Raw genomic sequence first — 24,366 nt, forward strand, 5'->3', positions numbered from 1 at the left:
CATATCGATTCCACATCCTCCCGGCTAATGTCCTTCCTTTCTATTGTGTTAATCTCCTCTCTACCCAGCAATGCTACCCCACCTCCTTTTCTTTCATGTCTATCTCTCCTGAATATTGAATATCCCTGAATGTTGAGCTCCCATCTTTGGTCACCCTGGAGCCATGTCTCTGTGATCCCAACTATACCATATTCATTAATAACTGTCTGTACTTTCAATTCATCCACCTTGTTACGAATGCTCCTTGCATTGACACACAAAGCCTTCAGGCTTGCTTTTACAACACTCTCAGCCTGTATACAATTATGTTGAAAAGTGGCCCTTTTTGAGTTTTGCCCTGGATTTGCCTGCCTGCCACTTTTACTTTTCACCTTACTACTTTTTGCTTCTACCCTCATTTTACACCCCTCTGTTTCTCTGCACTTATTCCCATCCCCCTGCCACATTAGTTAAATCCTCCTGAGCAACAGTAGCAAATGCTCCCCCTGGGACATTGGTTCCAGTGCAACCCAGACATTCTACTAATTCTCTCTCTTGATGTCCAGTACTGGCCTGGTTTTCCCAATCCACTTTCATGTTAAAATCCCCAACGATTATCATGAAATTGCCCTTCTGACACGCCTTTACTATCTCCTGCTGTAATTTGTAATCCACATCCCGGCTGCTGTTTCGAGGCCTGTATACAACTGTCATTAGGGTCCTTTCACCCTTACCATTTCTTAGCTCAACCCATAGAGACTCTACACCTTCTGATCCTAATGATATCCCTTTCTAATGATTTAATGTTATTTCTTCTACATAGGGCCACACCACCCCCATCTTTCTGATACAATGTATATCCTTGGGTGTTCAGCTCCCAATGGCAGCCATCCTTTAGCCAAGTTTCAGAGATGGCCACAACATCACACTTGGCAATCTGTACCTGAATTTCAAGATGGTCCATTTTAATTCTATGCTGTGTGCATTCAAATATAACACTTTCAATCCAGTATTTGTTGCTTTCTGTTTTAACTGCACCACGCTTCTATTGCCCTGTAACTCATCCCACTGGCTGTGATGATTAGATTAGATTAGATTAGATTATGAGGACACGCAGTCCTCTTTTATTGTCATTTAGTAATGCATGCATTAAGAAATGATACAATATTCCTCTGGTGTGATAAAACAGAAACACAGGACAGACCACGACTGAAAAACCGACAAAAACCACATAATTATAACATATAGTTACAACAGTGCAAGCAATACCATAACTTGATGAAGAACAGGCCATGGGCACGATAAAAAAAAATTCAAAGTCTTTCAAAAGTCCCACATCTCACGCAGACGGGACAAGGAAGAAAACCCTCCCTGCCATGCCCGACCACAGTCCGACTCTGAGTCGTCCCAAAACTTCGAGCCTCCGACCAGCCCTCCGACACCGAGCACCTAGCACCATCTCTGCCAAGCACTTCAACCCCAGCCCCGGCCGCCAGCAGTTGGCAAAGCTGAGGATTTTGGGGCCTTCTCTCCAGAGATTCTCGATCGCACAGTAGCAGCAGCAGCGAACCAGGCATTTCAGAAGTTTCTCCAGATGTTCCTCCATGCTTCTCACAGCTGTCTCCATCAAATCAGAACTGTGCACGGTACCCTATTTAACAAATACGGTATCATTTCACCGGAGAGCTGCGCGCATGCTGCGTCGCACAGCCATCTTCTCCTCCCGCCAATTTGCCTCATCTCCTGCCTGTTCTTTCTATAATCTCTGTTGCACATTATCTTTGATCTATTTCTGTTTTCCGCTTCCTCAGCACTATCACTCCAGTTCCTATCCCCCTGCCACATTAGTTTAAACACTCCCTAACAGCTCTATTAAACCTGCCTGCTAGGATATTGGACCCCTTTGGTTGTAACCCATCCTCTTTGTACAGATCATACTCCCCTAGGAGAGGCCCCAATGATCCAGGAATCTGAAGTCCTGCCCCCTACACCAGTCTCTGAGCCACGCATTAATATGCCTGATCATGCTATTCTTGCGCTCGTTAGCACGTGGCACAGGCAGCAATCCTGCAATTACTACCCTGGAGGTCCTGCTTTTCAGCTTCCTACCCAACTCCCTGAATTCTCTCTTCAGGACCTCCTCCCTTTGGTACCAATGTGTACCAAGATTTCTGGCTGTTCACCCTCTCCCTTCAGAATACTCTGCACCCGATCAGATACATCGTGTACCCTGGCACCTAGGAGGCAACACACCATTTGGGTATCTCTATCAGACTGACAGAACCTCCTATCCGTTCCCCTCACTATGGAATCCCCTATGACTACCGCATTCCTCATCCTCCTCTTTCCCTTCTGCACCAGGGTTAGTACTAGAGACCCGCTCGCTGTGGTCATCCTGTGTCAGGTCACCCACACCACCAACAGCATCCAAAACGAGATAACGACTACTGAGAGGGATAGCCACAGGGGTGCATTTCAACCATCTGAGCTCTTCCCTTCCCTTCCCTTCCCTTCCCCAACAGTCACCCACTTATCTAACTCCTGCAGCCTCGGGGTGACTAACTCCCTGTAGCTCCTATCTATCTCCTGCTCACTTTCCCTAATAAGCTGTAGGTCATCAAGCTGCTCTCTGGCTTCTCCCACAAAGTGAATGTCTAATCCAATTTACTACCTCTACCTGAGTGCCGACCAACTGAGCCTCCTTGACCAGCCACCCATGGGGGATCTTGACAAATGCTTTACTAAAGTCCATGTAGACAAAATCCACTGCCTTCGCTCATCTACTTTCCTGGTAACTTCCTCAAAAAAAGATTGGTTCGACATGAGCAAACATGCACAAAGTCATGCTGACTATCCTTGATCATAGAACACAGAACAGAAATTACAGCACATTACAGGCCCTTTGGCCCACAATGTTGTGCCGACCATGTAACCTACTCTAGAGACCGCCTAGAATTTCCCTAGCGCATAGCCCACTATTTTTCTGAGCTCCATGTACCTATCCAAGGGGCTCTTAAAAGACCTTGTTGTATCCACTTCTACCACCGCCGCCGGCAGGGCATTCCATGCACTCACCACTCCCTGTGTGAAAAACTTACCCCTGACATTCCCTCGGTATTTATTTCCAAGTACCTTAAAACTATGGCCCCTTGTGTTAGCCATTTCAGCCCTGGTAAAAAGTCTCTGGCTATCTACACGATCAATGCCCCTCATCATCCTATACGCCTCCATCAGGCCATCAGGCCAAGGAGAAAAGGCCAAGTACACTCATCCTAATCTTATTAGGTATGCCCTCCAAGCCAAGCAACATCCCGGTAAACCACCTCTGTACTCTCTCTATAGAATCCACAGCTTTTCTGTAGTGAGCTAACCAGAACTGAACACAGTACTCCAAGTGGGGTCTGACCAGGGTCTTATATAGCTGTAACATTACCTCATGGCTCTTGAACTTAATCCCATGGCTGATGAAGGCCAACACACCATACGCCTTCTTAACAACACTGTAACCTGTGCAGCAGCTTTGAGTGTCCTATCTCTTAGATTCCCACACTGCTAAGTGTCTTACCATTTATATTATATTCTGTCTTTAAATTGAACCTACCAAAATGAACCACTTCACACTTATCTAGGTTGAAGTCCATCTGCCACTTCTCAGCCTAGTTCTGCATCCTATTGCTGTCCTGCTGTAACCTCTGACAACCCTCCAGACTATCCACAACATCCCCAACCTTTGTGTCATCAGCCAATTTACTAACCCACCCTTCTACTTCTTCATCCAGGTCATTTATAAAAAAATCACAGAAGAGGGGTCCCAGAACAGATCGCCGTGGAACACCAACCTCCACGCAGAATTAGAACCATCTACAACCACCATTTGCCTTCTGTGGACAAGTCAATTTTGGATCCACGAAGCAAGGTCTCCTTGGATCCCATGCCTCATTACTTTCTGAAGGAACCTTGCATGGGAAACCTTATCAAGTGCCTTTCTGAAATACAAATACACAACATCCACTGCTCTACCTTCATCAACGTGTTTTGTTACATCCTCAAAAGAATTCAATCAGGCTCATAAGGCACAACCTGCTCGTGACAAAGCCATGCTGAATATTCCTAATCAGATTATGTCTCTCCCAATGCTCATAAATCCTGCCTCTCAGGATCTTCTCCAACAACTTGCCCACCACTGAAGTGAGACTCACTGGTCTACAATTCCCTGGGTTATCTCCACTCCCTTTATTGAACAAGGGAACAACATTTGCAACCCTCCAATCCTCCAGTACTTCTCCCATCCTTATTGATGATGCAAAGGTAATCACAAGAGACTCAGCAATCTCCTCCCTCACTTCCCAAAGTAGGTTGGGGTACATCTCATCTGGTTCCAGTGACTTACTAACTTAATGCTTTTCAAAATCCCAGCACATCCTTGTTCTTAATATCTATACACTCAAGCACTTCAGTCCGCTGTAAATCATTCCCACAATTGCCAAGGTCCTTTTCACTGGTGAATACTGAAGCAAAGTATTAAGTACTTCTGCTACCTCCTCCAACTCCATGCACACATTTCTGCTATCGCACCTGATTGCTCCTATTCTCACATGGCTCATCCTCTTGCTCTTCACATACTTGTAAAATGCCTTGGGGTTTTCCTTAATCCTGCTCACCAAGGCCTTCTCATGCCCCCTTCTGGCTCTCTTAAATCCAAGCTTCCTAGCAACCTTGTAATGTTCTAGAGCACTAACAGTACCTAGTTTCTTGAACCTTTTGGAAGCTTCTCTTTTCTTCATAACTAGATTTTCTACATATTTTGTACACCAAGGTTCTTTTATCCTACCATCCTTTCCGTTCCTCAATGGAACAAACCTATGCAGACGCCATGCAAATGTTTCCTGAACATTTGCCACATTTCTGCTGTGCATTTCCCTGAGAACTTCTGCTCCCAATTTATGCTCCAAAGTTCCTGCCTAATAGCATCATATTCCCCCTACCCAAATTAAATGTTTTCCCAAATTAATGCTCCTATCCCTCTGCAGCACTATGGTGAAGGAAATAGAGTTGTGGTCACTACCTCCAAAATGTTCTCCCACTGAGGGATCTGACACCTGACCAGGTTCATTTCCAAATACCAGATCAAGGACACCCTCTCCTCTAGTTGGCTTATCTAAGTATTGCATCAGGAAACCTTCCTGAACACACCTAACAAACTCCACCCCATCTAAATCCCTTGCGCTAAGGAGATGCCAATCAATAATAGGAAAATTAAAATCTCCCACGCATCAACCCTATTATTATTGCACCGTTCCAGAAGCTGCTTCCTTATCTGCTCCTCAATATCCCTGTCACAATTGGGTTTATAAAAGCACCCAGTAGAGTTATTGCCCCTTTCCTGTTTCTGACTTCCAGCCACAATGACTCAGTAGACCATCCCTCCATGACTTCCTCCTTTTCTGCAGCCATGACACTACCCCTAATTAGCAATGGCACAACCTCAACTGTTTTGCCTCCCTCTCTGTTTTTGAAACATCTAAAGCCTGGCACACTCAGCAGCCATTCTGCTCCAGACACATCCAAGTCCCTGTAATGACAGTTCCACATATTGATTCACACTCTTGGTTCACCGGCCTTGTTTATGATACTCCTTGCATTAAAATAGACACATCTCAAACCATCAGGCTGAGTGCAACTTTGCTCTAACATCTGCCTACCCTTCCTCACAAACTCCCTACAAGCTGTCTCTACTTGTGCTCCAACCTCCCCATCCCCTGCCTCTTCACTTCCATTCCCACCCCACTGCAAATCTAGTTTAAACCCTCCTCAATAGCATTTGCAAACCTCCCTGCCAGGATAAGGGTAAGACTCTTGGCAGTGTGGAGGATCAGAGGGATGTTGGGGTCCGAGTCCATAGGACGCTCAAAGCAGTTGCACAGGTTGATTCTGTGGTTAAGAAGGCATACGGTGTATTGGCCTTCATCAATCGTAGAATTGAATTTAGGAGCTGAGAGGTAATGTTGCAGCTATACAGGACCCTGGTCAGACCTCACTTGGAGTACTGTGCTCAGTTCTGGTCGCCTCACTCCAGGAAGGACGTGGGAACCATAGAAAGAGTGCAGATAAGATTTACAAGGATGCTGCCTGGATTGGGGAGAATGCCTTTTGAAAACAGGTTGAGTGAACTTGGCCTTTTCTCCTTGGAGCGATGGAGGATGAGAGGTGACCTGATAGAGGTGTATAAGATGATGAGAGGCATTGATTGTGTGGATAGTCAGAGGCTTTTTCCCGGGGCTGAAATGGTTGCCACAAGAGGACTCAGGTTTAAGGTGCGGGGAATAGGTACAGAGGAGATGTCAGGGGTAAGTTTTTTTACGCAGAGAGTGGTGAGTGCGTGGAATGGGCTGCCGGCAACGGTGGTGGAAGTGGATATGATAGGGTCTTTTAAGAGACTTTTAGATTGGTACATGGAGCTTAGAAAAATAGAGGACCATGGGTAAGCCTAGTAATTTCTAAGGTAGGGACATGTTCGGTACAACTTTGTGGGCCGAAGGGCCTGTATTGTGCTGTAGGTTTTCTATGTTTCTATGATATTGATCCCCTTGCATTCAAGTGCAACCTGTCCTTTTTGTACAGGTCACACTTGTCCCAATGATCCAAAAATCTGAATCCCTGTCCCGCTCCAATCCTTCAGCCACGTATTTATCCTCGACCTCATCCTATTCCTATACTCACTGTCCTGTTGCACAGGCAGCAATCCCAAAACTACAACCTTTGAGGTCCTGCTTCTCAGCTTCCTTCCAGCTCCCTGTATTCTGCTTTCAGGATATTCTCCTCCCTTTTTCTACTTATGTCATTGGTACCAATATGAACCACAACCTCTGGCTGCTCACCCTACCAATTTAGGATATTGTGGACATACTCAGAAACATCACGAACCTTGGCACCTAGGAGGCCAACTACTACCCTTGTTTCTTTTTCGCGTCCACAGAATTGCCTATCTGTCCCCCTAACTATAGAGTTCACTATTCCTGCTGCCCTCTTCAGTTCCCTTCACCTCTGAGCCACAGGCCAGACTCAGTGCCAGAAGCAGGGCCACTGTTGCTTCCCCCAAGTAGGTCGCTCCCCACCCCCCCCCAAACAGCACTCAAAATGGAATACTTATTGTTAAGGGGGACAGCCACGGGGGTGCTCTCCACTACTTGACGCCCTCCCTTATCTGTCTCCTGGGGTTAATATCTTGTCTTGTCCATACTGCACCAACCGCCGCCGCTGGGCTATAAACATGCAGGAACATGTTTAAGTGCCTTGCTCAAGGACACAACACGCTGCCTCAGCTGAAGCTCAAATTCGCAACCTTCAGATCACTAGTCCAATGCCTTAACCACCTGGCCACGTGCCAAAACTACCTGTAGCTCCTATCACCTTTTCATTCTCCCTGATGAGCCATAGGTCACTGAGCTGCAGCTCCAGTTCCCTAACTCGGTCTCTAAGGAGCTGCAGCTCAATGCACCTGGTGTAAATGTGGGCCATTAGGGAAGCCGGAAGTCTCCCAGACATACCACATTTGACACCCAGAACCGAAAACTGGCCTTGCAGTCATACCCACTATTCTAATGTGCCAATCCCACTAAACGCTCCTTTTTTAAACACTTCTCTCCAACCTGTGTGAAGCTCTCTCTCTTCAAATTGATTGGCCAGCCACTAATGCTAATGATCAGTCCATGTTTATCCAAGTACTTATACACCCAGCCCCTTAGAATACCTTCCAGTAACGTTCCCACAACTGATGTCAGTGTCACCGGCCAATAATTTCCTGGTCACACGAGAAAATCTGCAGATGCTGGAAATCCAAGCAACACACACAAAATACTGGTGGAACGCAGCAGGCCAAGCAGCATCTATACGAAGTGGTACAGTCGAAGTTTCAGGCCGAGACCCTTCGTCAGGACTAACTGAAAGAAGAGATAGTAAGAGATTTGAAAGTGGGAGGGGGAGGGGGAGATCTGAAATGATAGGCGAAGACAGGAGGGAGAGGGAAGAAGCTAACAGCTGGAAAGTAGATTGGCAAAAGGGATACAGAGTTGGAGAAAGGGGTGGATCATGGGATGGCCTAGAGAGAAAGAAAGGGGGAGGGGACCCCGAAGGAAGCTGGAAAGCAGGCAAGGAGTGATTGTGAGAGGGACAGAGAGAGAAAAAAAAGAAGGGGGGAAATAAAAACAAATAAGGGATGGGGAAAGGGGAGGAAGGGCATTAACGGAAGTTAGAGAAATCAATGTTCATGCCATCAGATTGGAGGCTACCCAGACAGAATATAAGTTGTTCCTCCAACCTGAGTGTGGCTTCATCTTGACAATAGAGGAGGCTCCATCTTCCCCTGGGCTCCCTTCCCCCTTTCTTTTTCCCTAGGCCTCCTGTACCATGATCCTCCCCCTTCTCCAACTCTGTATCCCTTTTGCCAATCAACTTTCCAGCTCTTAGCTTCTTCCCTCCCCCTTCTGTCTTCTCCTATCATTTCGGATCTCCACCTCCCCCTCTCAAATCTCTTACTATCTCTTCTTTCAGTTATGCCTGACAAAGGGTCTCAGCTCGAAACATCGACTGTACCTCTTCCTATAGTTGCTGCCTGGCCTGCTGCATTCCACCAATAATTTCCTGGTTTCTGTTTAGAGCCTTTTTTAAATAGCGGAACAACATTGACTATCCTCCAGTCCTCTGGTACTTCTCCTATTGCTAATGATGTTTTAAATATCTCTGCTAGAGCTCCAGCAATTTCTGCACTTGCCTCCCATAGGGTTCAAGGGAACATCTTGTCAGGCCCTGGGGATTATTCATCCTGATTTGCCTCAGGGTAGGAAACAACTCTTTTCTGTAACCTGTAAAGGGTCTATGAAGTTGATGCCGCTTTGCCTCACTTCTCTAGATTTTGTATCCATCTCCCGAGTAAATACAGATGCAAAGAATGCATTTAAGATCTCCCCAGTTTGTTTTGGCTCCACACATGGATAATCATTCTGGTCTTCCAGAGGAACGATTTTGTCCCTTGCAATTTTTCTCTTAAAATATCTGTACGATCCCTTAGGATTCTCCTTCACCTGGTCTATACTGGAGCAACTTGATATCTTCTTTTAGCCTTCCTGCATTCTTTCTTGTGTTCTCTTGCATTTCTTGTACTCCATAAGCACCTCATTTGTTCCACCTGCCTACACCTGCTATGCACCTCCTTTTTTCTCTTAACCAGGGTCTCAATATCTCTTGAAAACTGAGGTTCCCTAAACTTATTATACTTACCTTTTATTCTGGCAGGCACATACAAGCTTCATATGCTCAAAATTTCATTTCTGAAGATCTCCCACTTTCCAAGTACACCTTGGCCAGAAAACAGCCTATCCCAATCCACACTTTCCAGATCATTTCTGATTCCATCAAAATTGGCCTATTAGAATCTCAACGCACAGACCATACCTATCTTTCTGCATAATTACTTTGAAAAGAATGGCATTGTGATCACTGTATGCAAGGTGTCCCCTTACACAAACTTCAATCACCTGCCCTGTCTCATTTCCTAATAGGAGATGCAGTATTGCATGTTCTCTCGCGGGACTTCTATGTACAGATAAAATAAACTTTCCTGAACACATTTGACAAATTATATCCCATCTAGTCCTTTTACAGAATGGGATATGTCAAATATGTTTTACAGAATAGTCAAAATGAGGAAAGTTAAAATCTTACGTCTCTTGGACAGTCAGCGATCTCTTTACAAATTTGTTCCTCGATATAAATGACCTGGATGAGGAAGTGGAGAGATGTGTTAGTAAATTTGCTGATGACACAAAGGTTGGGGGTGTTGTGGACAGTGTGACAGGCTGTCAGAGGTTACAACAGGACATCAATAGGATCCAAAACTGGGCTGAGAAGTGGCAGATGGAGTTCAACCCAGATAAGTGTGAGGTGGTTCATTTTGCCCTGGGAGGGAAAAGCATAATGCGATATTAACCAATTCTTCCTCAACTATTGCACAGTTTTTTACTCGGGTAAATTGTTGCCTTTTCAATTCCTCTGGGTAACCACTTTTCACAGGTTCAAATGGTACCGGCTTGCCTATGAAAGGCACTGCAATTAGGTAGTCACATACATCAAAGTTGCTGGTGAACGCAGCAGGCCAAGCAGCATCTATAGGAAGAGGCGCAGTCGACGTTTCAGGCCGAGACCCTTCGTCAGGACTAACTGAAGGAAGAGTGAGTAAGGGATTTGAAAGCTGGAGGGGGAGATGCAAAATGATAGGAGAAGACAGGAGGGGGAGGGATAGAGCCGAGAGCTGGACAGGTGATAGGCAAAAGGGGATACGAGAGGATCATGGGACAGGAGGCCTAGGGAGAAAGACGGGGGGGGGGTGACCCAGAGGATGGGCAAGAGGTATATTCAGAGGGACAGAGGGAGAAAAAGGAGAGTGAGAGAAAGAATGTGTGCATAAAAATGAGTAACAGCTGGGGTACGAGGGGGAGGTGGGGCCTAGCGGAAGTTAGAGAAGTCAATGTTCATGCCATCAGGTTGGAGGCTACCCAGACGGAATATAAGGTGTTGTTCCTCCAACCTGAGTGTGGCTTCATCTTTACAGTAGAGGAGGCCGTGGATAGACATGTCAGAATGGGAATGGGATGTGGAATTAAAATGTGTGGCCACTGGGAGATCCTGCTTTCTCTGGCGGACAGAGCGTAGATGTTCAGCAAAGCGGTCTCCCAGTCTGCGTCGGGTCTCACCAATATATAAAAGGCCACATCGGGAGCACCGGACGCAGTATATCACCCCAGTCGACTCACAGGTGAAGTGATGCCTCACCTGGAAGGACTGTTTGGGGCCCTGAATGGTGGTAAGGGAGGAAGTGTAAGGGCATGTGTAGCACTTGTTCCGCTTACACGGATAAGTGCCAGGAGGGAGATCAGTGGGGAGGGATGGGGGAGACGAATGGACAAGGGAGTTGCGTAGGGAGCGATCCCTGCGGAATGCAGAGGGGGGGGAGGGAAAGATGTGCTTAGTGGTGGGATCCCGTTGGAGGTGGCGGAAGTTACGGAGAATAATATGTTGGACCCGGAGGCTGGTGGGGTGGTAGGTGAGGACCAGGGGAACCCTATTCCTAGTGGCGTGGTGGGAGGATGGAGTGAGAGCAGATGTACGTGAAATGGGGGAGATGCGTTTAAGAGCAGAGTTGATAGTGGAGGAAGGGAAGCCCCTTTCTTTAAAAAATGAAGACATCTCCCTCGTCCTAGAATGAAAAGCCTCATCCTGAGAGCAGATGCGGCGGAGACGGAGGAATTGCGAGAAGGGGATGGCGTTTTTGCAAGAGACAGGGTGAGAAGAGGAATAGTCCAGATAGCTGTGAGAGTCAGTAGGCTTATAGTAGATATCAGTGGATAGGGAGATGTCTTCATTTTTTAAAGAAAGGGGAGGGAGATGTCTTCATTTTTTAAAGAAAGGGGCTTCCCTTCCTCCACTATCAACTCTGCTCTTAAACGCATCTCCTCCATTTCACGTACATCTGCTCTCACTCCATCCTCCCACCACCCCACTAGGAATAGGGTTCCCCTGGTCCTCACCTACCACCCCACCAGCCTCCGGGTCCAACATATTATTCTCCGTAACTTCCGCCACCTCCAACGGGATCCCACCACTAAGCACATCTTTCCCTCCCCCCCCTCTCTCTGCATTCCGCAGGGATCGCTCCCTACACAACTCCCTTGTCCATTCGTCCCCCCCATCCCTCCCCACTGATCTCCCTCCTGGCACTTATCCGTGTAAGCGGAACAAGTGCTACACATGCCCTTACACTTCCTCCCTTACCACCATTCAGGGCCCCAAACAGTCCTTCCAGGTGAGGCATCACTTCACCTGTGAGTCGACTGGGGTGATATACTGCGTCCGGTGCTCCCGATGTGGCCTTTTATATATTGGTGAGACCCGACGCAGACTGGGAGACCGCTTTGCTGAACATCTACGCTCTGTCCGCCAGAGAAAGCAGGATCTCCCAGTGGCCACACATTTTAATTCCACATCCCATTCCCATTCTGACATGTCTATCCACGGCCTCCTCTACTGTAAAGATGAAGCCACACTCAGGTTGGAGGAACAACACCTTATATTCCGTCTGGGTAGCCTCCAACCTGATGGCATGAACATTGACTTCTCTAACTTCCGCTAGGCCCCACCTCCCCCTCGTACCCCAGCTGTTACTCATTTTTATGCACACATTCTTTCTCTCACTCTCCTTTTTCTCCCTCTGACCCTCTGAATATACCTCTTGCCCATCCTCTGGGTCATCCCCCGCCCCCCTTGTCTTTCTTCCCGGACCTCCTGTCCCATGATCCTCTCGTATCCCCTTTTGCCTATCACCTGTCCAGCTCTCGGCTCTATCCCTCCCCCTCCTGTCTTCTCCTATCATTTTGCATCTCCCCCTCCCCCTCCAGCTTTCAAATCCCTACTCACTCTTCCTTCACTTAGTCCTGACGAAGGGTCTCGGCCTGAAACGTCGACTGCGCCTCTTCCTATAGATGCTGCTTGGCCTGCTGCGTTCACCAGCAACTTTGATGTATGTTGCTTGAATTTCCAGCATCTGCAGAATTCCTGTTGTTTGCAATTAGGTAGTCATCTGTTATCTAGCAGTTAAAAAAAACTTTAAACAACTGCACTGAATGTGTTGCGTCTGCTTGGGAGAGTTCTCATTAAACTGCAGAGTGCCCCAGTTCCTGCTAAACCTGGAACAGAATGATAACTTCTGGAAGTAAAAGGTTCCAGAAATCACCTGTAAGCATCCTGGACTTAGACTGTTTCAAATGTCAGCAGGAGTTAATTCTCTCTCCTGAGATGCAACACCTTGCTGAAGCTAATATACAGTGGTCAGTCCTGGTAAGTGAGCAAACCACTTCCTGCAGGTGAACGTTTTCTAGCTGAAACTTGAGCAGTTCTGAAAGCCTGCTGCTCCACTACCCTGCACTGGGCAAATACCCCATAAAGTTTAACATTTTCAAACTTGTGTCACCATGATCACTCCCCAGTATCTTAGAGCCATGGCTCAACTGGCTGCATCCAAGTCATGTGATGGGTGTGCTCCCTCACCATTGAACCCCGGACACACCTTACCTCAGCTGAACACAGATTGCTCCATGTCATTATCCCAAGAGCAGGGGATCTCATTAATGTTGACCCAGGCATTAGCACACTTCTGTTTTCAGGATCCTGTTTCCTACATCACACAAGTGTTTATTTTTACAGAACGTAAGACCCAAGTCTTTGTTCCTTTGCTATCCTGGCTCTTACACTTTAAGTGACAATCATTCTCCAATGTTTCCGGAATATCATGGAACATCACAGGGGAAGCACACAGTGTCACAAGCCTGTAAACTACTTAACGTGGTCATGGCCTTTCTCCCTCATCTGCACTTCTCCACTCAAGTTCCTCTGGATCTGATAATGAAACAAACGGAAAGAAATATAACGAGGAAAACTGCTAGCACAGTAATCAATTCACAAGTCATTTTCTGTAAGAGTAATATTCTCTTAAGTGCAATGGGGACCATCAGGCTCCAAAATAAAACCAAAGCAGTTCAACAGAAAGTGAATGGGAAATAAGGGAAACAATACATAGAGACATTGAGGGATTGATAGTTTGTGCAAAATATTAAAATGTTTTAAGAGGTGCATACACACACAGCCTTTTCTTGTAGCTCAATTACCCAGACAACATCGCTGTAATACAGTAACCAGAATGTGCACAACACTGTGAACGCAGCTTAATCAAGGCCGACAGTTCAAAATAAATTTATTGTCAAAGTGTGTATACATGACCAAATACTACCGAGATTCAGTGAAACAAAGAAATACTATAGAATCGAAAAACTTTAGACAAGCAACCATTGTGCAAGATGATAAATTGTGCAACACAAAATATGAATGAATAAACAAACATTCATATATATACAAATAATAAATAATGCTGAGAACAAGTGCTGTACAGCTCTTGAAAGTGAGTCCATAGGTGTGTTCAGTGTTGTGGTGAGTGAAGTTGTCCACTCTGGGTCGGGTGCCTGATGGTTGAATAGTAATAATGATTCCTGAACCTAGTGGTATGAGGCTTAAGGTTCCTGTATCTCCTTCCTGATGGTAGCAGCAAGAAGAGAACATGGCCTGGATGGTGGGTGTCCTTGATGATGGGCACTACTTTATTGAGGTAGCACTCCTTGTAGGTGTGCTCACTGGAGGGAAGGGCTTTTCCTGTGATGAACTGGGCTGTACCCACCCCTTTTTGTAGGCTTTTCAAATCCAAGGCATTGGTGTTTCCGTATCAGGCCACAATACAACCAGAGAAGATACTCTGCACTGTGCATTTTGTAGAATTTTGTCAGTTTTAGATGACATGCCAAATCTGCACAAACTTCTGAAACAGTTAGGCACAGCCATGCCTTCCTTTAAATGGCATTTACAAGCTGGTCGCAGGACGGGCCCTCGGAAATTCAAACATCAAGAATTTAAAATTACTGATTCTCTCCACTTCTGATCTCCTAGTGAGGACTAGCTCATTGACTCCCATTTAGAAACCATAGAAAAACTACAGCACAGAAACAGGCCTTTTGGCCCTTCTTGGCTCTGCCTAGTCCCACTGACCTGCACACGGACCATATCCCTCCATACACCTCCCATCCATGTATCTGTCCAATTTATTCTTAAATGTTAAAAAATAGCCTGCATGTACCACCTCGTCTGGCAGCTCATTCCAATACTTCCACCATTCTCTGTGTGAAGAAACACCTCCTAATGTTCCTTTGAACTTTTCTCCCTTCACCCTTAACCCTTAACCCATGTCCTCTGGTTTTTTTTCTCCCCTTGCCTCTGGAAAAAGCCTACTTGCATTCACTCTATCTATACCCATCATAATTTTATATACCTCTATCAAATCTCCCCTCATTCTTCTACGCTCCAGGGAATAAAGTCCCAACCTATTCTGGGGAAGTCCAGAACAAGGGGTTACAGTTTGAGGACCGAGATTAGGAAAAACTTCTTCACACAGAGAGTGGTGAATCTGTGGAATTCTCTGCCACAGGAAACAATTGAGGCCAGTTCATTGGCTATACTTAAGAGGGAGTTAGATATGGCTCTTGTGGCTAAAGGGATCAGGGGGTATGGAGGGAAGGCTGGTACTGGGTTCTGAGTTGGATGATCAGCCATGATCATACTGAATGGTGGTGCAGGCTCGAAGGGCCAAATGGCCTACTCCTGCACCTATTTTCTATGTTTCTATGTTTATTCAACCTTTCTCTGTGACTGAGTTTCTCAAGTCCCGGCAACATCCTTGTAAACCTTCTCTGCATTCTTTCAACCTTATTAATATCCTTCCTGTAATTTGGTGACCAAAACTGAACACAGTACTCCAGATTCAGCCTCACCAATGCCTTATACAACCTCATCATAACATTCCAGCTCTTATACTCAATACTTTGATTAATAAAGGCCAATGTACCAAAAGCTCTCTTTACGACCCTATCTACCTGTGACGCTACTTTTAGGGAAATTTGTATCTGTATTCCCAGATCCCTCTATTCTACTGATTTTCTTCCTCCTGTAAACAATAATCTGCACTTTGGTTTTGCTGACATTGAATGGCATCACTCAACAGATTTTCAGTCTCCCTCCGACACAAGTATAGAATCAATTACAAAGTTCACACAAATGAAGACAAACAACCAATGTCATACACAATTATAAAGCAAGTACAGCAGGGACCAAAGAACATAGCCTTGCTGATGGAGACTGTGGAGATGCTGCTGCCAATCCAAACTGACTGGGGTCTGCAAGTTGGGAAATCGAAGATTCGAGTTGATAAATTCTTGATTGATCAGAGCATGAAGGGATATGGGGAGAAGGCAGGAGATTGGGGCTGGAGGAAAGTTGGATCAGCCATGATGAAATGGCAGAGCAGATTCAATAGGCCAAATGACCTAATTCTGCTCCTCCATCTTATGGTCTTATAATATTGACGCCTAGGTCTTGAAGCCTATTGATTAGTTTAGAGGGGATGATAGTACTGAATGCTGAGCTGTAGTCAATGAAGAGCATCCTGATGAATACATCTTCACTGTCCAGATGTCACAGAGCTCAGTAGAGAGCCAATAAAATGGTATTTGTAGTTGACCTGTTCTAGCAGCAGGCAAATTGGAGTGGATCCAAGTCATTCTTCAGGCAGGAGCTGATACGCTTCATGACAAACCTCTCAAAGTACTTATTCACAGCAGACACAAGTGGTACCAGATGATCCTGATTACCATGTTTTTCTTGGGCACTGGTATGACTGAAACAGCTGTGTACCTCAGACTCCCAAAGTGACAGGTTAAGGATGTCAGTAAACACTCTAGCCAGTTGATTAGCACTGATTGTCAGTACTTAGCTAGGTACATTGTCTGGGCCAGATTCTTTTCATGGTTCACCATATTGCAGAATAAAATCACAAAGTCATTGGGGGATGTGGGAGTTCATGAAGGTGTTGGTCAAAGCAAGTATAGAGGGCATTGAGCTCATCTGGGAGTAAAACTATGTTATCACATATTGACACTGATCCCTCTAAGCTGCACAGGTGCGTGGCCATACAGTAACTGATATGCTCCTACATACATAGCCTTTGTTGCCGTGCAGCTGCAATTTTCTTTTATATAATGTAAATATAATTTTGAAATCTATGTTAATATAATTGTGAAATACCCAATTAATGAATATAATAAAGTCAAGTTTATTGTCATTTCGACCATAAGCTGCTGGTACAGTACACAGTAAAAACGAAACAATGTTCCTCCAGGACCCTGGAGGAACTACACTAGACTATGCGAGACAGCACAAGGCTACACTAGACTACGTAAAACAACACAAAAACTGCACTAGACTACAGACCTGCTCAGGACTACATAAAGTGCACAAACAGTTCAGGGCAGTACAATAATTAATAAACAAGACAATAGGCACAGTAGAGGACAAATTACAATATAATAATAAATGATGTAGATGTCAGTCTAGACTAGTATTGAGCAGACAGATGGCTTGGGGGAAGAAATCCATAAATGTTCTAAATAATAAATGTACCTTGGAACATTTTAGTGTTTCACCTAGTTACATTGTCAGTGTTTCAGCTTGCCAGCCCACTGAACATCAACACTGTCTAGTCAAATTATTTTGCTTTTCTCATTGTGCTTGTCAGTCGTTTTGACTGCCTGACATTGTTTTCTGTGTAGTGAGCTGTGGTTTGTGTTTATTTGATATGAAAAATTCTATATTCTGACTCATTTGGTAAGTAATCTTTCAAAGAAAATCAAATAAGAATTTTTAATTAAGAAATTGTTAGAACAAGGTTATTATTAATTTCAATAAAATTGCTTGCATGACCCTGGTTATTTTATTAAAATTATGATTTTTTTCAACTTACCTTGATAAATTTTTCAAAATAAGATAATTATTTTAGCATTCTCAAAATATTATTATTTTTAGTAGCCTAGGAATGTCAAAAAGAAAAGCAGAAGAGTTAAATGCCTTTTCAGATCAAAACAAAAAATAAAAAATTGCTGCTATTGTTACATATCAAGATACTGGCAATGTTGCATCCACCATTTGGGCGGAAGTGGCAGTTGGGGGCGAATTCAGTAGTGGGAAAAAAGATAGAATGTAAGTTATATGACTTAAAACAACACCTTAACCAGAGAATCTATATATATATATGCAACTACCAAATTACTTAACCAGAAGAAATGTGGAAAGTTTGCACGTTAATTGAAACTCCAAAAAAGCATGAAGCAAGAGTGAAACAAGATGTGCAAAAGAAATCTCTCTCTGATACAGTCAAAATGGTAATTGATAACATTATCTTAGTAATTAAAATGAATGCTTTTTGCATTCTGTGGAAGTAATTCATGCTCATGTGGTCAAATATGTAAATATGCCAACGAGGTGGCACAAGAAGAACTATGCATTTCAATTTGACTGCATAAGCATTGTGCTTCAGAAACAGCTAATGGAAGAATTGCAGAAATCTGCTTTCCATACATTAATTGCTGATGAAGGTGCAGACATTTCTGTACAGAAAGTGTTAATTTTGACCGGAAAATGGAACTTCTTATATAAGGCAGTGTTTTATAGCTATTTTCAAACTATTGCATGTGACAGTATCACTATTGTGGAAGCAATTAAAAAAAATTATCAATGTTGATATTCAAAACATGGTGATATTTACATAAAATGGGGTAAATGCTATGCTTTTACAAGAAATAAAGTATCCATTTGAGCAACACTGCACTGCAAAACAGAAGGACCTGGGATTACACGATGCATAGAAAAAAGTATCAAATATGCATGATATAGAAACATTGCCATGAACAATGTTCAGCAGGTTGCCAGCAGCTAGAAGAATTAGCTGATGCCATAGAATATGATCTTGTGTCTCTTAGACCACAAAACAAAGTAAGATGGCTGTCAAGACATTTTACTACTATTGTTTTCATGAAGAATTACAAACGTTCGATCCAGTATTACAAAGAGCAAGTTAATGAGTGTAATGATCCAATCAACAACTACAGAGTGGATATTTTGACCAATCCACAACATTGAGTAGCATTCATTATCCTCAACAATCTTTTAGATCTGGCACCTCTTTGTAAATTCCTTTGAAAAGCTGTTTCAATACAATTGAAGGACTGTAGTATGCAAAAGTATTTATTGAAGTGACAAAGTGAAAAATCTGCCTGAATCTACAAGTTCTGAAGTCTATACTGCACTGATTATTCGATTCATTCATTGTTTGTGTAATTACCTGAATAACAGATTTCATAATGATGAATTCAAAGAATGAGTTAAGACCCTGTTGCTCTCGCAATCACAACCAATATTTAATTTTGAAAAGAGAATATTGTACAACTGACAAAAAAAACATGTATTACAAACTATGGTGTGTTATTACAAACATTGTCTCAAAACTATCACAACACTGTGATTTCAAGTTTGTTGTTTCTGAGAAAATTAAGATTGGTTCAGTTACATGTTTACTGATACAAGACCATAAGACACAGGAGCAGAATTAGGCCATTTGGCCCATCAAGTCTGTTCTGCCATTCAATCATGGCTGAATCCTTTTGTTTCCTCCTCAGCCCCACTCCCCACCTGGCCTCCACAGCTGCTCATAGTAATAAATTCTACAAATTCATCACCATCTAGTTAAAGACATTTCTCTGCATCTCTGTTTTAAATTGGATGGGTTGCACCTGAACTCGAGGGGGAGAAATATCCTTGCAGGTAGGTTTGCTAGCATGGTTCAGGAGGGTTTAAACTAACTTGCAACCTGGGGCGATAGAGCAGTGAAAGAAGTGCATAGAGTAAAGCCAGATCTAACATATAGAGAGGCTTTGAGGAAAGAGAAGCAGAATAAACGGTGTAAAGGTAGTAAGGTAGAAGGGCTGAAGTGTGTGTACCTCAATGCAAGAAGCATCAGGAACAAAGGTGATGAACTGAGAGCTTGGATACATACATGGAATTATGATGTAGTGGCCATTACAGAGATTTGGTTGGCACCAGGGCAGGAATGGATTCTCAATATTCCTGGATTTCAGTGCTTTAAAAGGGATGGGGGGGGGGGAGGGGAGGAGGGGTGGCATTACTGGTCAGTGATACTATTACAGATACAGAAAGGGTGGGTAATGTAGCAGGACCCTCTTTTGAGTCAGTATGGGTGGAAGTCAGGAACAGGAAGGGAGCAGTTACTCCACTGGGGGTATTCTATAGGCCCCCTGGTAGCAGCAGAGATACAGAGGAGAAGATTGGGAGGCAGATTTTGGAAAGGTGCAAAAATAACAGGGTTGTTATCATGGGTGACTTTAACTTCCTTAATATTACCTGAGGGAGTGAAGAAATTGGGTGCAAAAAATCTTTTTTTTTTAAACACTGCTCAGGGAGAAGGGTCTGCACTGCGCAGGCGCGTGACGTAGCGCGCCAAGGTTTAAAAGCAGACCACCATATACAGCGGGCAGCGGATTGAGAGGGAGCAGAGTAAGACAGCATTGAATAAACAGGCTTCGGTGAGAACAGGCAGAGGCCAGGGTAGGTTCCGGTAAGTTTTTTGTCCAGTTTGTTTAGAGTAGAGAGAATGCCAGGCAGGAAGTTGGAATGCTCCTCTTGAAGGATGTGGGAAGTCAGGGAGCCCTCCGGTATCCCTGGCAACGACACCTGCAAGAAGTGCATCCAGCTGCAGCTCCTAACAAACCGCGTTAGGGAACTGGAGCAGGACCTGGATGACCTCTGGATCATTCGGGAAAATGAGAAGATTATGGATAGTAGCTACAGGGAGGTAGTTACGCCAAAGGAGCACAGCACAGGAAATTGGATCACTTTCAGGCGAGGGAAGAGTAAAGGGCAGGCAGAGCAGGGTTCCCCTGTGACCATTCCCCTCAACAACAAGTATACTGCATTGGATACTGTTGGGGGGGATGACTTACCTGGGACAAGCTGCAGCAGCCAGATTTCTGGCACTGAGTCTGGTTCTACAGTGCAGGAGGGAGGGTGGAAAAAGAGGAGAGCGGTAGTGATAGGGCACTTGATAGTTAGAGGTGCAGATAGGAGGTTCTGTGGTCGTGACAGAGAATCCAGGATGGTTTGTTGCCTCCTGGGTGCCAGGGTCAAGGATGTCTCTGATCGCTTGCATGACATTCTGAAGTGGCAGGGTGATCAGCCAGATGCCGTGGTGCACATCGGTACCAATGACATAGCAAGAAAGAGTGAGGAGGTCCTGGAGAGTGAGTAGGTCCTGGAGAGTGAGTATAGAGAGCTTGGTAGGAAGTTGAAAAGCAGGACCTCGAGGGTGGTAATCTCAGGATTGCTACCTGTCCTATGTGCCAGTGAGGGTAAGAATAGGATGCTCTGGAAGATGAACAAGTGGCTGAGGAACTGGTGTAGGGGACAGGGTTTCAGATTTCAGGATCATTGGGACCTCTTCTGGGGCAGGTGGGACCTGTACAAGAGAGACAGGTTACACCTAAACTACAAGGGGACCAATATCCTTTCAGGGAGGTTTGTTAGTGCTATTGAGGAGGCTTTAAACTAGATTTGCAGGGGGATGGGAACCAGAGTGCCAGAGCTGACAGTGAGGCTGGGGTGAAAATAAATGATGTTAAAAGTTCAAGCAAAGCCGCAAATAGAAAGGTTGTGAGTGGTGGTAAAAATCTTCTGAGGTGTATATATTTGGAGTATGCTAGGAGTATTGCGGGGAAGGCAGACGAGTTGAGGGCGTGGATTGACACATGGAGTTATGACGTTATAGCAATTAGTGAAACTTGGCTACAGGAGGGGCAGAACGTTTCAGATGTGATACAAGCAGAGGAATGAAAAGTGGGGTGTTAGCATTGCTTGTCAGGGAAAATGTTCCAGCAGTGCTCAGGCAGGACAGATGAGAGGGCTTGTCTACTGAGTCCTTGTGGGTGGAGCTGAGAAACAGGAAAGGTATGGCCACGTTAGTGGGGTTGTATTATAGACCACCCAATAGTCAGCGAGAATTGGAGAAGCAAGTCTGCAGAGAGATAGCAGGCAACTGCAGGAAACATAAAGTTGTGGTGGCAGGGGATTTTAATTTTCCACATACTGATTGGGACTCCCATACTGTTAGGGGTCTAGATGGGTTAGAGTTTGTAAAATGTGTTCAGGAAAGTTTTCTAAATCAATATATAGAGGTACCAACTAGAGAGGATGCAATATTAGATTTCCCATTAGGAAACGAGTTAGGACAATTGACGGAAGTGTGTGTAGGGGAGCACTTTGGTTCCAGTGATCATAACACAATTAGTTTCAACTTGATCATGGATAAAGATAGATCTGGTCCTAGGGTTGAGGTTCTAAACTGGAAGGCGGCCAAATTTGAAGAAATGAGAAAGGATCTAAAAAGCATGGATTGGGACAGGTTGTTCTCTGGCAAGGATGTGATCGGAAAGTGGGAAGCCTTCAAAGGAGGATTTTTGGGAGTGCAGAGCTTTTATGTTCCTGTCAGGATTACAGGCAAAGTGAATAGGAATAAGGAACCTTGCTTCTCTAGGGATATTGCAACTCTGATAAAGAAGAGAGAGAGTTGTATGACATGTATAGGAAACGGAGTAAATAAGGTGCTTGAGGAGTATAAAAAGTGCAAGAAAATATTTAAGAAGGAAATCAGGAGGGCTAAAAGAAGACATGAGGTTGCCTTGGCAGTCAAAGTGAAGGATAATCCAAAGAGCTTTTACAGGTATATTAAGAGCAAAAGGATTGTAAGGGATAAAATTGGTCCTCTTGAAGATCAGAGTGGTCGGCTATGTGTGGAACCAAAAGAAATGGGGGAGATCTTAATTGGGTTTTTTGCGTCTGTATTTACTAAGGAAACTGGCATGAAGTCTATGGAATTAAGGGAAACAAATAGTGAGATCATGGAAACTGTACAGATTGAAAAGGAGGAGGTGCTTGCTATCTTGAGGCAAATTAAAGTGGATAAATCCCCAGGACCTCAGAGGGTATTCCCTCGGACCTTGAAGGAGACTAGTGTTGAAATTGCAGTGGCCGTGGCAGATACATTTAAAATGTCAGTGTCTACGGGTGAGGTGCTGGAGGATTGGAGAATGGCTCATGTTGTTCCGTTGTTTAAAAAAGGATGGAAAAGTAATCTGGGAAATTATAGGCCAGTAAATTTGATGTCGGTAGTGGGTAAGTTATTGGAGGGAGTACTAACAGACAGAATCTACAAGCATTTGGATAGACAGGAACTTATTAGGGAGAGTCAACATGGCTTTCTGCGTGGTACGTCATGTTTGACCAATCTATTGGTGTTTTTCAATGAGGTACCAGGAAAGTGGATGAAGGGAAGGCAGTGGATGTTGTCTACATGGACTTCAGTAAGGCCTTTGACAAGGTCCCGCATAGGAGGTTAGTTAGGAAAATTCAGTCGCTAGGTATACATGGACAGGTGGTAAATTGGATTAGATATTGGCTCAATGGAAGAAGCCAAAGAGTGGTAGTAGAGAATTGCTTCTCAGACTGGAGGCCTGTGACTAGTGGTGTGCCACAGGGATCAGTGCTGGGTCCATTGTTATTTGTCATCTATATCAATGATCTGGATGATAATGTGGTAAATTGGATCAGCAAATTTGCTGATGATACAAAGATTGGAGGTGTAGTAGACAGTGAGGAAGGTTTTCAAAGCTTGCAGAGGGACTTGGACCAGCTGGAAAAATGGGCTGAAAAATGGCATATGGAGTTTAATACAGACAAGTGTGAGGTATTGCACTTTGGAAGGACAAACCAAGGTAGAACATACAGGGTAAATGGTAAGGCACTGAGGAGTGCAGTAGAACAGCGGGATCTGGGAAAACAGATACAAAATTCCCTAAAAGTGGCGTCACAGGTAGATAGGGTCGTAAAGAGAGTTTTTGGTACATTGGCCTTTATTAATCAAAGTATTGAGTATAAGAGCTGGAATGTTATGATGAGGTTGTATAAGCCATCGGTGAGGCCGAATCTGGAGTATTGTGTTCAGTTTCGGTCACCAAATTACAGGAAGGATATTAATAAGGTTGAAAGAGTGCAGAGAAGGTTTACAAGGATGTTGCCGGAACTTGAGAAACTCAGTTACAGAGAAAGGTTGAATAGGTTAGGACTTTATTCCCTGGAGCGTAGAAGAATGAGGGGAGATTTGATAGAGGTATATAAAATTATTATGGGTATAGATAGAGTGAATGCAAGCAGGCTTTTTCCACTGAGGCAAGGGGAGAAAAAAACCAGAGGACATGGGTTAAGGATGAGGGGGGAAAAGTTTAAAGGGAACATTAGGGGGGGCTTCTTCACACAGAGAGTGGTGGAAGTGAGCTGCCAGACGAGGTGGTAAATGCAGGTTCTTTTTTTAATATTTAAGAATAAATTAGACAGATACATGGATGGGAGATGTATGGAGGGATATGGTCCATCTGCAGGTCAGTGGGACTAGACAGAAAATGGTTCGGCACAGCCAAGGAGGGCCAAAAGGCCTGTTTCTTTGCTGTAGTTTTTCTATGGTTTTCTATGATTTCTATTGATTGGCACCTGATTACTTCCAAAGGTTTAGATGGGTCAGAGTTTGTTAAGTGTGTCCAGGATGGGCCGACTAGGGAGAATGCTATACTAGACCTAGTACTAGGCAATGAACTGGGTCAGGTCACAAATCTCTCAGTGGGTGAGCATCTGGGGGACAGTGACCACTGCGCCCTGGCCTTCAGCATTATCATGGAAAAGGATAGAATCAGAAAGGACAGGAAAATTTTTAATTGGAGAAGGGCAAATTATGAGGCTATAAGGCTAGAACTTGCGGGTGTGAATTGGGATGATGTTTTTACAGGG

The 24,366-nt window shown here is 44.4% G+C and overlaps 1 protein-coding gene across 5 annotated transcripts in view; it reads right to left on the reverse strand.

Annotated features, from left to right (window-relative positions):
- cep152 (centrosomal protein 152) overlaps nt 1–24,366 on the reverse strand; it is a 306,980-nt gene that overhangs the window by 170,925 nt on the left and 111,689 nt on the right. For 4 of the 5 annotated variants that reach the window (XR_010020130.1, XM_063065689.1, XM_063065687.1 and 1 more), the window contains exon 5: nt 9,700–9,753. The exons of the other annotated variant lie outside the window; for it this stretch is intronic. Coding sequence is in view for 3 of the 4 variants with exons in the window: in XM_063065689.1 (XP_062921759.1) it covers nt 9,700–9,753 (54 nt within the window). In the remaining variant the exon portion in view is untranslated. The remainder of the gene's footprint in view (nt 1–9,699; nt 9,754–24,366) is intronic. 5 annotated transcript variants of the gene reach the window in all.

Source organism: Mobula hypostoma, chromosome 13 (assembly GCF_963921235.1).
Source record: "Mobula hypostoma chromosome 13, sMobHyp1.1, whole genome shotgun sequence".
Classification (NCBI taxonomy): Eukaryota; Metazoa; Chordata; class Chondrichthyes; order Myliobatiformes; family Myliobatidae; genus Mobula; species Mobula hypostoma.